The sequence below is a fragment of the Amphiprion ocellaris genome, chromosome 10, assembly GCF_022539595.1.
Source record: "Amphiprion ocellaris isolate individual 3 ecotype Okinawa chromosome 10, ASM2253959v1, whole genome shotgun sequence".
NCBI lineage: Eukaryota > Metazoa > Chordata > Actinopteri > Pomacentridae > Amphiprion > Amphiprion ocellaris.
The window spans coordinates 19225981-19240583 of record NC_072775.1 but is presented as its reverse complement, the minus strand read 5'-3'; the positions used below and the strand labels follow the sequence as shown (position 1 = coordinate 19240583).

Sequence of the window (14603 nt, the reverse complement as noted above, 5' to 3'; positions counted from 1 at the left end):
ACATATTAATGCAATGTAGTGCTTTTCATGTATAAATTCATGTACTTGCAATTATGTAATGCACAGAATCAAATCACGTGCAGTTTATAAAAAGCGCAACTGGAGTGGGATTAAAACAACGCTTCCAACTACACGTCTGTGTTTGTGAACAGCTGGATTAGTAGCAACTGGTACATGACAGAAAGAACAGCAGATGCATTCCTAAAAGTCGGCCAAAGGAGCACTCAGGTGTCATCCCGTATCTGTGAATGCAACTGTGATGCTTCAAAAACGCGGAAGCGATCCCGCTCTGGTGTCTTGTCGGAGACATCTCTGGCCAATCCGAGCCCGAACCACACCGTGAATGCAGCTGGTGAGGGTTGGGGGAGCAGCTTAGTCAGAAACACCAGTGACCGCTAGCTACATGTCAGCCGCACAGACATCACCGAAGTAGCAGCAGCGGAGAGCTTTCGGAGGGAAGAAGGAGAGGGAGAGACCGAGGGAGAGCGAGGGGGCAGTCCGAAGGGTAAAGGGACGTTATTTCCTCACGTTTGAACCGAGTAAACAGTCGCGCCGATTCGGTTTCATATGTTTTAAGGACCTCGAAGAACATAAGCTGGAAGGTTAGCTAGCTGCCGCCATCTCTTCTCAGTCGGAGCGACCGCCGTGTCTTCCACACCATGGGGAACGCTGCCACCGCCAAGAAGGGCAACGAGCTAGAGAGCGGTGAGTCCGGGCTGGCGTTTGTCCTCAGCCCCGTTTTATCCTCTATTTAGGCGTTTCTTCTAGGCTCCGTGTAGTAGCTAGCTAGTATGTTATAAGACTAAAATGGTCTTAGCTGTAAAGCAGGGGAGGGCCGTCCGTCGTCCCCCGCACATTCCCACATAGCCCACCGCCGCTGCAAGCACTCGCCCTTCAGCTGGAGGAAAAATGGGAAAGTTTCTGTGATTTTTGCACCAAAAAATACGAATGAAAGGCCTTTAGCTGAGGTAGCTAGCAGCAAGAAGACCCCGAGAATGTTGTGGTTTTCTTAGCATCCAGGGGGTGGGGAAGGGGAGCTTTGACAGCGTACACTATTAAAGCTGATAGAGGTATAAAAACGATGCTTATTCATAAACTCCTCCATAGTTCTCGTTTCAAACGTTAAAAAAGTCGTTTGCATATCAGATGGAGCTCAAGAAGGGTCAAGCTTGAAGACCAGCTAGCCTGCTAACTTTAGCTGTGAGGGGGGGATTAGCCCTCTGAAGGCCCCTGTCATTTCACTGCCTCTTGATGGTGGTAGCTGCTCAGGCCTGTACACAGTTAGCTATGGCGTGCAGTGCTCTCTTATCGAAATCCTTGGATAATGGCTCAAAGTGTTAAGTCCAGCATCACCTCATTACTCCTTGTATGATGTTATCTTGAACTTAAAACAGTCAGGATGTGGCTCTTGCTATCTCAAAAACCTGCAGGCTCTTCTCAGCGCAGCAACAGACACAAACTGAGCACTGGTGATCTTGGATCTGCAGCTGTAAACCACAGACCCATGAGCAATTGTTATAAATAGGCAATACATTTTATTTGAAGGCAGTGTGGGACTGTTTCTCCCCCAGGCTTCCCTGCCACATTTTATTCTTGGCTACATAAACAAAGCTTTCTCTCTGTACAGCACTGTGACCAAATATGGTGAAGAAATGACAAATGCCCTCTTTCCATTCATAAAACTGGAACCTACTACTGTCTTCCTGGCATATGCATAGGCACACACGCTCACAAAACACGCACTTGATTCATGTGACTTGTGTTTGTTTAGAGCGCCTTCTGTAATCGTACTTTGGTAAAGGTCCATCGGGCTCACTTTTCACACTCAGCTTGTCATTGACTGGAGCAGCTTGTCATCAGACCTTCGTCAGAGGATAAGGGGTATTACAAGCTTTGAAAGGTTTGACGTAACTCAGCCTAGGTCAGTGTTACTTTGCGCTCATATACTTTGATGTATGCAGCTTGTCATCATCGAGCTTCCTGTGCAGTAAATCATACATGCTTCCCTATTCCTGGTTGTAAATACAAAAGTTGTAGGTCTTTACTATGAATTGCAGAATTCATTGCAATTGGTGGCTTAAAAATGACACATTTCTTACATTTTTATAGTCTTGAAAGCACACAGAACCATCTGTTCATTAGTACACTTGGTTTGTTTAAAGTAATGTCATTTTTATGATGCAGTGAGCATGTTGTTCTGAGATTTATTGACCTGCTAAGAGACACCAGGCAGGCACAATGAACAGTGCTAACCAGAGACACTCAAGCAGACTGAGATGATCAGATCAGCCATAGTACCTATACTGCCAAGCATTTCTGTTGAATGCAACTATGATCCTTAGATCCGTGGCTAACTGTTAAACCCATTTAAGCTGACACTGTGCCCTGAGCTGCAGATTTGTCTGGAGTGTAGCTGCTCTGGCAAGACAACCTGGCTACAGTAGTGTGTGCTGCCTGTATTTACTGTGTATAGATGGCACTAGGTGGATCAGTTGGAGGAGTGCCAACGCAGTCACACTTGCACAGGGAGATTAAACACTTGCCATCCTGACACCTATTTTATTTCACTGTGCCCATGTACTGTGTTTCACACTTTAGAGTAACAGGATAGGCAGACATAACTCAACCATGTTATGCTTGTCTGGATTTTGGTGTTGATCTTTGAAAAGGGCTACCCAACTGTGCTGACTACAGGGCACTTAATTTTTCCATCTAGGTATAAAATGGTGCACAAAAGTTTGTACTTGCAAAAGTTGTCTTATTTCTAAACTGTTTCAAGTTTTGTTATTCTAGGACTGTTATTTCATTAATAATTCATTTGCATTTTCATTGCATTTTAGTTTTCTAAGTTAATTGTGTATTTTAAAAAAATATCAGACTAGTGCTGAAAACAACTGATGAGTAGATTGTCAGGAAATTATTTGACAACTACTTTAGAATTTATTAATAGGCGAAGTCATGTTTCAACCACAACTGCAAAACATTTGGTGATTCTAGTCTCTCAAATGTGAAGATTTGCCGTATTTTGATCATTACAAATGAAATATTTCAGCGTTTTATAGAGTTTAAAGCTCTGCAAAGTTGCAATTGACATTTTATTTTACTATTTTCTGATGTTATATTGACAAATAATTCATAAAATAATAAACCGATATTGAAAATAATTGTTCGCTGCAGTCATGCATATAAAGAAAAGCTGCTAGTCTTCACAATTAAGAAGCCAGAACTAAAAATGTTTGATATTTCCACTTTGGACATTCATAAGTACTTACTTATCGCAATAGTTGCTGCGGATTCATTTTTGTTCCACTACTAATTGTCTCTTCTCTGTTGTCCTCAGCATGCTGTCAATAATTTCAAAGTTATTTTTAGAGAAAGAAGTCAGACTAAGGTGCTGGGATAAACAGTCATAAGTTTTACAGAGTTTTAAGCCTTGTAGTATACTGTAGATTTGTCTTTGCTGTGGAATGTTATCTTTTCAATCCAACTTAATATGCATGACTGAATATCTACTACGTGGCATTTTGGTACACCTGTTCTTTGAATACCTCAGTAGATAGTCTGTCTCTGCTTAAATTCCTAAGACGATTGTCAACTCTATTTTCATTCCTGTTGCTTTTATTCACTACATATGCTTTGTGTTTGTTGATGTGTTATACTTGTTGTTACGTACATGAACTCTATATTTCTCTCTGTCTTCTCTTCCGTATCATCCCATCCATGTGGGTGATTGTTCCTGCAAAACCTTGGTGATCAATAGAGACTTTTGGTATGCTGATTCCTCCAAAAGATGGCCAGAATGGCAGAACGGCATTGGTCTCAAACTTGCTAGATGTACTTGCTTCTATTGTGTGCCCTGATAACAAATCAGTGTTTTTTTTTGTTATCTGCATTCTCATAATCTGGATGTCTGCCGTCTGCTGTGTTTCCCATACATTGGTTTGTCTTTGCTTACCATTTCTTTGCTGTGTTTAATAGCCTTCCCACAAAATGTTGTAAGTGATGCACAAGATGCTCAGAGAATCCTCCCCTGTTATTTCTGAGTGTTGTGTTCCCTTTTCCCCTTTGAATAAGGCTACTAAATAACAGAAAACATACTGAGTTTCTTGGCATGCATCACTTGTCTGCCTGTCCTGGATGTTGATGTCATGTGTTTGTGTTTTGCCTTGTCTTTCGATTAAAGTATTTGATAATTTTAATATGACATTTAGTTCATATCCAGGTGAGAGCTGACTTTGCCCATATTCTTCTCCATTGACTTACAGTTTAATTTCCTTTTCCCACATTTCTTCCTTTCCAACCTGTAGTACAATAGCATTTGGTCCTTTTGCCAGTTCCATGTAAAAACTAAATATGTTTTTTGTACTTTTAATCCAAGTTTTGCCAAAACAGAAGTGTGTGCTAACAGTGTCTGTCTGCGCTCTTTTTTTTGTTTTTTGTTTTTTTTTAAATAGTGAAAGAGTTTCTAGCCAAAGCCAAAGAGGATTTCTTACGGAAATGGGAATGCCCACCACAGGTCAGAATGATAAAAAGTTGAATTTCACATTTACAGTTTTTGTACACAATGTAGACTAACATGATGTTGTTTCCACAGAGCACAACGTGCCTAGATGACTTTGACAGATTAAAGACCCTGGGTACCGGCTCATTTGGGAGAGTCATGCTGGTGAAACACAAAGGAACAGAGCAATACTTTGCCATGAAAATACTGGACAAGCAGAAGGTCAGTAGCAGCATTTATCAGGCCTCATGGCACATTTTCAAATAAATAACAGTGTTGACATGAGATGTGAATGTGCGGGGACAAAAAATGTTAGATCTTGGAGGCTCCAACAAATGCCTGCTTATCTACTTAAAAAATACATTATATCCTGTTATTGTTGTATCACAGGGTCTCAAGCGGGCACAAGTAAAATAAATAATTATAACTAAAAGCTGCCTTAGCTTTCAGTGTTCAGCTGTCTGTGTTTTTAATGTAAGTTAGATTTGCCCGACAAGGTCATCTTATCTCTTTATCTGCCAGGTGGTGAAACTCAAGCAAATAGAACACACATTAAATGAGAAGAGGATATTACAGGCAGTGAGCTTTCCCTTTCTCGTCAAACTTGAGTACTCATTTAAGGTACAGTGTACTTTCTTCATATATTTTAGACCTGAACTTTTGTTATTTGTTTAAGAGCAAAAATTTAGGTGTCTTTTCCTCTTTTTTTTTCTTTAGGACAACTCCAATTTGTACATGGTAATGGAATATGTTCCAGGAGGAGAGATGTTCTCACACCTAAGACGAATTGGAAGGTTCAGGTACATGTTAATCAATAGTCATCATCAGCTTTTAAACATAAAATCTACAGAGTCTTGCTGTGCAGTGCTGTCTTGGCTCATTTGTGCATTTCCTGTGGTTTTTGTATGAGTTGTGATCATTTTCTGAAACTGCGTGCAGATGTTGTTATGACTCTGAACACAATTCTTTCTTCTTCCTTTTCAGTGAACCACATGCGCGGTTTTATGCGGCCCAGATAGTGCTGACATTTGAATACCTCCACTCACTAGATCTCATATACAGAGATCTAAAACCTGAGAATCTTCTCATTGACCACCACGGCTACATTCAGGTGAGCTAGAATGCATACACTAAGTACATAATGCTGCTGCCTGTTGCATGTCCTCACTTTACAGTGTAATTTTCTCTTTACTTTCAGGTGACAGACTTTGGATTTGCCAAGCGGGTAAAAGGCAGGACCTGGACATTGTGTGGGACACCGGAGTACCTGGCGCCTGAAATCATTCTCAGCAAAGTATGGATTTGATATCATACTGACGTTTACACAAACGTCCGTTTTTTTTTCAGTCAACTCAATTGCTTTGTATAGATCTGGGAGCATATACTTTTCTTCTTATTTTCGTTGCTACCTGATCAGTAAAATTGTTAAGTTGTTGTAAAGTGGCAATAAACAAAGTTTTTGCTGCAGCTTGTCATTATGGAGTAAATGTTGATTGACAATGCAATGACTACAGTATAATGATACCATCTTGGTTTAGATCAGTTTCCTGTAAGCCATATTTTCACTGTGCTTTTCTGTCTGCCACAAAATCCCTTGGAAAAATGAACACTTGATTTATAGCTCAAAGAACATACAGAAACCGTTGAAACTTTACCTGGCAGAAGAAGAGGATTCACCTTAATTGTCATTACTCAAAATACAGTGAAATGCAGTCTTCACCTACCTGGTTTTCAACAGTGGTGCTAAATGTAATACCACTTGGTGATGTTGTCTGATGCCCCTTAAAGATTTTCAAGCACAGTTGCAAAGAAGGTTTGAAACAAAATACCATTATTTAACTTTGAACAATTGGAGTAAAAAAAAAAAAACAGATTTCTTTGCAGACTTACCATTGTCACTGTTGAGCAATTGTATTGTAAGAAATCCACTCTGACAGAGAAAAAGATAATTTGTCCAGTTTCAATCCACAGTTGACCATAGACATGTAGCATTTTTGTTGAACGAGTGCAGATGTCAACTTTTACGACTGAAAAAATGTGCTATATTTAGGTAGTAATTCCTTCAACTCTGGTTGACTTTAGAAAAATAAGCAGTATTACCAGTGGTTGTAGATGTCAGGAAATGTCAAATATGACTTGTGCATCTTATGAGTGGGAGAAATACTTTTTTGGTGTTTCCAGTGATATTGATGCTTGTCTTGTCTGTCTTAGGGCTATAACAAAGCAGTGGACTGGTGGGCCCTTGGAGTCCTCATCTATGAAATGGCAGCTGGCTACCCTCCTTTCTTTGCAGATCAACCTATTCAGATCTATGAGAAGATTGTGTCTGGAAAGGTAAGAAGGTGTTTGTTTTGGAATTTATCTAACGTGGTTACATAATAAATGTGGTTTCTCTGCTGATAATTTGCAATAGGTTTGTTGTGCAAGTAAGAAAAAAAACACCTTAATTTTAAAAGGAAATTCTGAAATCTTTCTAGGTACGATTCCCGTCACACTTCAGCTCCGATTTGAAGGACTTGTTGAGAAACCTGCTGCAGGTGGATCTGACTAAACGTTACGGCAACCTGAAGAATGGAGTCAATGACATTAAGGGCCACAAATGGTTCGCCACAACAGACTGGATCGCAATCTATGAGAGAAAGGTAAGACACTAGACACATTTGATAGTGACACCAAATAGTATTCGCCCTCTGAAAACCAAGTTAATTGCATATTGATTTGCTCCTATTGATTTTTTTGCTAGTTGTAAAATTTCCAGCTATGATGCTGCAACACAATTATTTTCTATGGTTTTGTTTCTTGAAAGTTAAGGAGACTGCTCAATCAATTTTGTTTTGTGGTGATAAATCGATACTCGCAGGTGCGTGCAGAGCAATATTTTTCACAACTGGCTGGTAAAAGTGTTTTTTCCATTTGGAAATCTCCCAGCTTTACTGTGAGGTATTAGTACCACATGCCGTTTTGCAGGGATGACAGTGATAATGGAGTGTTTCGATTAATCAAAGGAGTTATTTAGCACAGGCTGGAATCTCATTGATCTGTTGGTTTTGTTAGCTTTTGTTAATATATAATCATGGCTTTATTAAACTTGCTGTATAAGCTTTTAGCTGTGATTTGTTACAGGATGAAATTAATCATATCTCAGCACCATTTTCATTTACCATTTATATTTTTCTGCTCTTTGGTATCCCTGCTTGCTTTGAAGTAGCTCTTTGTTGCAAAGTTATTACTTTTGTCCAACCAAAAGGGACTATGTGATGTAGAGACAATAAAAATTAAGTTATCCACCTCATTTGAAGCATAAATCAAGAAAGTTGTTTTGTATTGTATTACAGCCTTTTATTGTGAAAAGATTTTTTTTTAAACTTGCTGATTATTTCTGTATGTAGTGTCATATTTCAGGGTTATTACAAAAGGAGATTTTAAATCTGTTCTGGATTACATTTTCCTCAATAAATACTATGTTTTTTGAAAGATTAATCAAATTTTAAAAAAGCTAAAATATTTATTTCTGCATGGATGAAGTGGTCAGTTAATTGTATTATGATAATCTCCAAGCAAACAAAAAAGAAAAACATGGCCAGACACTGTAGGCCTTCAGATGGCTTGGCTTGCTCACCTTTTCCTTTCTCTGACAACCAAACATGCTACATGTTTAGTAAATACAGAGCTGAAGCAGGTGGACTGACAACTCTGAAGAAACCACTCACCAAAGGCTTACATTTGTATTTAGTTTTAGCCTTAAAAATATGCACTGCACTGTATACTGGGTGTATCCTTTAAAGAGAAGAGGCTTAAAGAAATCGAATGCTCAGTAAGTGCAGCATTTCAGTGAGAACAGAGCGACAGCAGAGAGACCCATAGTGCTGCTTCAGGTACTCTGCCATTCAGGGGTTTTTAATTGGTCAAGCAGTTCCATGTCATTAGGCACCTTTGAAGTCTGGGTTATGCTCGAGGTGACCCACTTTGTACAAGGTGTCATCTCACCTTGTCTGTCTGTTTGAAATGGCAGCACTTGGAGATGGGATGGGAAGCCTCTAGGGGAACTTTAGTGATAATTGTCAAAGTCTCTCCTCAAAGGAATTCATGCTGGTGCTCAGTTGGACTCATGAGCAGCGATTGACGCAATTATATGAATGGAGCTTTAGAGAGAAATTTAAATTCTCTATAGAGTCTGTCCTCAGTACACCTGAGTTGCTGCAAGGTGAAGCCATAATTGTTCATTTTGGAAAGTTACAAGAAGGAGAAAGAGGGTTTCAGACAGTGACTGACAAGCACTTCATTTAACACATTTAATACTGACAGCATTTCATATATTTTAGCAAAAGTGAGGCTGCCTACATACATTACAATAAAGCCTTTTTATCCTTGTGCAGGAGGCATAGTCTGTCTTTTTCATAAGCTCTTGCTAGTTTTTAGATGCCCGTTTTTGTAAAAAGAAAAAAAAACAATTTCTCTGTCCTGTCTTGTGTTCTCTTCTGACAGTCTAGACATCATGATAATCCTGCTGAGTCAAAAATGTCTTTCTCTTCTTAAAGGTTGAAGCTCCATTCATACCAAAATGCAGAGGCCCAGGGGACACCAGCAACTTTGATGACTACGAGGAGGAGGAAATCCGTGTTTCTTTAACGGAAAAATGCGCCAAGGAGTTTGCAGAGTTTTAGGACGCGAGTACATGGATATATCAGGGAAAATAAGGGGATCTTTGCACTCTTCTAAAGACTTGGGATGGGGAGAGACCATCTTTTTCAGATCTACGACATAGTCCCTTCATTCCACAAGGCTGAATGAGGTCGCCATGATCCTTGGGTGCCGCTCACTGTCACATACACCTGCGTATTAAAGCAGACACATCACTTTTCTCTTTTCTTTGTTTTTGTACCTACCCACAGTTTTGTTTTTTTGTTTTTTTACTTTGAAGCAGTTAGTCTTGGATGTTGTTATCCCCCATTCAAATGTGACATTTTTGACTTATGAGGAAAAACTGAGACAGTGGCCAACAATAGTCCACACACTGTAACTGACTTGTCTGTGGTTGTTTGACACACAGTGAAGTGGGTTGCAGCGTATTGCCCTGTAGTCGTCAGCAGTGTATATTTGAAGTCCACATCGCATTGGCTATTGTAAAGTTCTGGCCAGCATACAAAGGTAGATTTTGTCTTATGTGCATATCTGTCAGTTTTTGTAAGACGTTTGAACACAAAGAGTGTTTAAAGCATGACCAAATAGAGAACATTGGGTGACACAAGAAGAGAGGTCCCTTCCTTTCTTTGCTTTTTGCCTTAGAGAGCCGATTCCTCAGATCCATACAAAAGCATCCATTCACTGTCCTCTTGGGTATTCAGGCCCAGGCACAGCAAGCCATTGCAGTAAAATGACAAACTTTGTTACGTTAGTAAAATGCAAATTCATTTGTTTGTTTGATCTTTTTGGATCTGTTAGTTACATGTAAAATTTGTCATTTGCTATCTTGCTACTTTTTGTCGCTGTGTCTAACATTATAGTCATATTGTCCCTAGATTTCAGGTCTTCTTATAAAGACCTTTTGTTACAAGTCTGTGGAACAATGTGACTTCAGTAAATGGAAAAGAGTGAAATCCAGTGAGGATTTTTATTGCATATAATGTAAAACTGAGAGGAGGATCAGTGTGAATAGTGTTGAGGCTTTTTGCCACAGCATTGTTAGTAAAAGTACAGAATTTATAATGTATTAAATGAAAGATGTTCTAAAAATCATGAGAAACAGGCAATGAAAACTGCATATTTACCATAATCTCCCTGTTACCACCCCCGAAAGATTTCTTTGTTTCATTCTTGTCAAAGAATGTAGATTTGCAACTTATAGGTATGCATATTTGAAAGCTTGATTTCAAAGTACAGTTTTCCTCACAATACACTGGCTAAAATAAAGACTGCTCCTTTGTATCACATGTAACCCTGTTATTGTTAAGCTCATTACATTATACGTATATGCATTGTTTCATATATGTTTTTATTTATACACATTAGAGATGCTAATAAATTTTATTTTTAAAAGTGTTGAAGTTTTGCAACTATCCTTCCATTTCCACGGGGACTTTGGCTGCTCTGCCTCCTGATCACTAGAATACTTGCACTGAGTCACACATTTCATTCTGTTATTGATCTGTAGCGGAGCCCATTGTGTTGTCCTGAGAATCCATGACATCCTTCACAAATTATCAGGTCTCTCAAGAAAAAGTCCTTGGAAGTTAGCAAAATGAAAGCAAAGTTGTATCTACATTGCTAGGGGTAACACAATGCATACATTTGTGATTTAACAGTAACATATGAAAAATATCAACAAAATGGTAATGTTTTGTCCCATACTGTCCAAGTGGTCGTGAGTAGGTACTTGGAGAAACACAGCCTGCATTAAGTTCTTATACATTCCCTTCTTCAGTTGTATTGAACCTGTGGGCAACAATTTTCCAACATGTATGTGAAAAAATTGACTTTTTAGAGGTGTCTCCAGTTTTATGAGGATTTTTAAAAAAATATATTTGGTTTCCAAAATGAAAACATAAATGGAAACCTTAGGTACAAAAACAGAAAAACAAAGAACCGAACTAAACTTTTACTTATAAACACCTGAGTCTCTCAGCTTCACACATTTGTTGTTGTTTAGTAGCTGTTCAAAATAAATGTGCTGCATTTTCTTCCAATTTTTAAATTGAGGAATATTTTTAATACATATGCATTTTTATTCATTCTGTGAAACTATTTATTATTGCGATTTCTGAAGCTTCTAATGGTCTTAATGATGCACAGTAGGTACAAAGATACCAGATCTGCCTTTCCATTTTTATTACTAAGAATCCACAATGGCTTTGTTTGGACCTTTGGTCTTGCCGTAGCGCTTCTGCTGAGGGGGCGTGTGGGTAATGTAGTGCAGCGGTAGACACGTGGGACGTTGCGCTGCTGCTCATTCGAAGTTTGCGGAAACATGGCGGGTCTGGAGCTGCTGTCTGACCAGGGATACCGTCTGGATGGAAGAAAAGCCACCGAGCTGCGGAAGGTCCAGGCCCGGATGGGAGTGTTCGCTCAGGCGGACGGTTCTGCGTATTTAGAGCAGGGAAACACCAAAGCTCTGGCTGTGGTTTACGGTCCGCACGAAGTGAGTAACGTGGATGCAGAGGTCTGTTAGTTATAACCTGGAAGACTAGTGACACAACAAGGATTCGATTTCAAGCTTTTAAAATGACCTTTGAAACAGTGAATTATCTGTTTTGACTAGCTAACTATAGTGAAAATGTTTTTGCGTCAGTGGTGCAAGTACAGTTACTCAGTTATTGTAATTAGGTCGAATTCAGAAATACTCTGCACTTCTATTCCAAATCCTAAAAACTAACAACACAAAATGCAATCTACGTATTATTTTGTATTATTATACTTTAAGATAATTGGAACTTTGTTAATCTTCACTATATAAATTAATTAAAATGAACGACATGTGTATCATCAGCATGACAGTGACATACACATGAATGCATCAATAATTAGAATTCAGTAAAAATTATTTACATGATTGATAAATTGGCTATTTCTGCACACTGAGTATTATATCTATACTGTACTATAGTGTTGCTACTTTAACCCTCCTGCTGTCCTCATTTACGGGCACCAAAAAATATTGTTTCATTGTCTGAAAAAAATCCAAAATTTCAGCAAAAAAATCCCGAAATTTCTGAAAATTTGCAAAACCTTCAGGAAGAAAATTCCAATAATTCCTTAAAAGTTTCCCCTAAAAGTTTTATTTAAAAAAAATCCCCCAAATTTGGCAAGAAAATTCTTGTAAATCTTTTCAAAAAATGAGTAAAAATTTTCCAAAAAAATCCTAAAAATATCTAAAGCGATTACATATATATCAGTAAAACTTCTAATATTTTTCTTTAAGAACATTCACATAAAAATCAACCAAAATCCAGTGAATTTTGCTGGATTTTGGTTGATTTTTTTTGTCAATGTCCTTAAAGAAACATTTTTAACATTTCTTTTTCCACCAAAAAATAGGGAAAAATTTCCCAAAAATGTTGAAAATGTGGATATCAAAAGTTTCACTGTGAAAATCTATATTTTTTCTACATTTTCAAACTTTAAAACGGGTCAATTTTGGCCCGCAGGACGACAAGGGTTAATTCAAGTTATAGATCGGAATGCTTCTTGATTTGATTGTTGTTTTTTTGTGCATCACTGTTCAGGTAGAAGAAGAAGAATTTCCAAGAAAATCAGATTAAATGGCAGGTTATTGCTGTTGTCTTGGGCAGCAGTTTTGAGCAGGTAAAATATTTTTTAACAAAGATCATTCTCCGATCAAACTGAACCACAACTCATTCGTGTTAATTTGGTAAAAATAGAATAAAATACTGAATTAAGGGTTTCCCCCTGGTTTTATGAAAAAAAATAACAAACAAAAACTGAAATACAGATGTTTTTAAAAATGTCAAACAGTGTTACTAATACCCAAAGTAACATCAGGCTAACTGCCAAATATAATTGAAGTCAGTGTTGCAGTGTTGATAAAATTAACAGTAAATATGACAGTATGCAAATATCATGGTCAAGTTGATGTTCGAATCAGTTTACTTAGCTCCATGTTTTTATTTTAACTCACTGATGCAGGCGGCAGAATGTCATCAAACTTAAGGTGCGGTTCAGTCAGCTCTAATTATCATCTCAGGAGAATTGGTTTAGGCACCGTGTTTTATTCCTACGTGTTTGTGTCTGTCCCCTCCAGATGCGAGGCTCACGAAGCCGCACTCTTCACGATCGAGCGCTTATCAACTGTCAGTACAGCATGGCCACATTCAGCACAGCAGAGAGGAAGAGGAGGCCGCACGGAGATCGCAAGTCCACAGAGATGAGCCTCCACCTCAAGCAGACGTTTGAAGCTGCTGTGATGACCCAGCTCTACCCGCGCTCTCAAATAGACATCTATGTCAAGGTGAATGCAGAGTTTATGGTGTGCGCTTGCAGTCTTGGGAAAGGTCTCATAACAAGATTTCTTTTTTATTCATAAAAACATTTTCACTTTTCTTCCCACAGATCCTGCAGTCGGACGGAGGGAACTACAGCACCTGTGTAAATGCTGCCACTCTGGCGGTGATTGATGCTGGCATCCCAATGAGGGACTATGTGTGCGCCTGCACGGTGGGGTTTGTGGATGAGACGCCCCTCGCTGACCTTTGCTATGCAGAGGAAAGCGGTGGAGTGAGCTCTCTGGCTTTGGCGCTGCTGCCACGCGGCGGACAGATCGCTCTGCTGCAGATGGACGCCAGACTGCATCAGGATCACCTCGAGACTCTGATTGAAGCTGCAATGACGGCTTGTAAAGGTGTGAGTAAGGTGCTGGACGAGGTGGTGAGGCAACATCTTCAAGAAGTCTCAGTGCTCACCGGGGAGTGATGAGGGACAAAGAACGACAATCTGGACTGTAGTTCTGAGTCCAGTTTCAAAGTATTTTTGGACTTTTAAAGGAGACAAATGGTGGAGAATTGTGCTTTTTTTATGCATTCAAACCAATTACTGTATACTTTTGTATATATATGGTAAGCCAAGCAATAAATATGTTAATCCTGCATTGTTTATCTTTGTTGCTTGTTCATTTGTCAAGGGCTTACCATCACTGGAATAAAACTGAGTTCACAGTCATTTGTGAAGCTGTTCACAAATGACTGTGGTAACTTAAGTAACTTAAGTAATGTTAAATTCATTCATTTATTGAACCTATATTTAAACTTGTAGTACATGGAGATATGGAGCCACATTTAAAATGTAGTTGAGTGAGAGCATTTAAGTTTTAACAACGTGAATTAACTGTACGGATCTGGTAATTGGATTTTCCGTTCTGAAACGGGTATTGAAAAACAAAAAACGAGTGGTTATTTGATTTTCGTTTTAAAATACAAAAATTAAAATTGAAATACAAGGTGTTTTTCCTTTTCATGATCAAAAGGGGATATACGATTTTTTTTAAATGCTTTGATTTTCGTTTTATATTTAGAATAACAGGAAAGTAAAATCAGTAAGAGAAACGAAGAAAGGTCCGTTTTTTCATTTTCTGAGACCGGAAGTGGTCATCAGC

The 14603-nt window shown here is 38.7% G+C and overlaps 2 protein-coding genes across 3 annotated transcripts; both read left to right on the top strand.

Annotated features, from left to right (window-relative positions):
- The first annotated feature begins 222 nt into the window (after positions 1-222).
- Positions 223-10540, top strand: prkacbb (protein kinase, cAMP-dependent, catalytic, beta b). Of its 2 annotated transcripts, none has more exons than XM_035955376.2 (10): positions 223-705; positions 4461-4516; positions 4595-4723; positions 5024-5122; positions 5219-5301; positions 5486-5612; positions 5700-5795; positions 6713-6835; positions 6979-7143; positions 9040-10540. In XM_035955376.2, the coding sequence occupies exons 1-10, from the start codon at positions 660-662 to the stop codon at positions 9163-9165; spliced, it is 1050 nt and encodes a 349-aa protein (XP_035811269.1). In that variant the 5' UTR covers positions 223-659; the 3' UTR covers positions 9166-10540. The 2 variants fall into 2 exon arrangements, with proteins under 2 accessions (XP_035811269.1, XP_023141824.1); XM_023286056.3 differs by having other exon boundaries at positions 227-705; positions 4455-4516.
- An 898-nt stretch (positions 10541-11438) lies between these two features.
- On the top strand, positions 11439-14097 carry exosc4 (exosome component 4). The gene is made up of 3 exons (XM_023286059.3): positions 11439-11636; positions 13257-13463; positions 13565-14097. The coding sequence occupies exons 1-3, from the start codon at positions 11466-11468 to the stop codon at positions 13922-13924; spliced, it is 738 nt and encodes a 245-aa protein (XP_023141827.1). The 5' UTR covers positions 11439-11465; the 3' UTR covers positions 13925-14097.
- Positions 14098-14603: the final 506 nt, after the last annotated feature.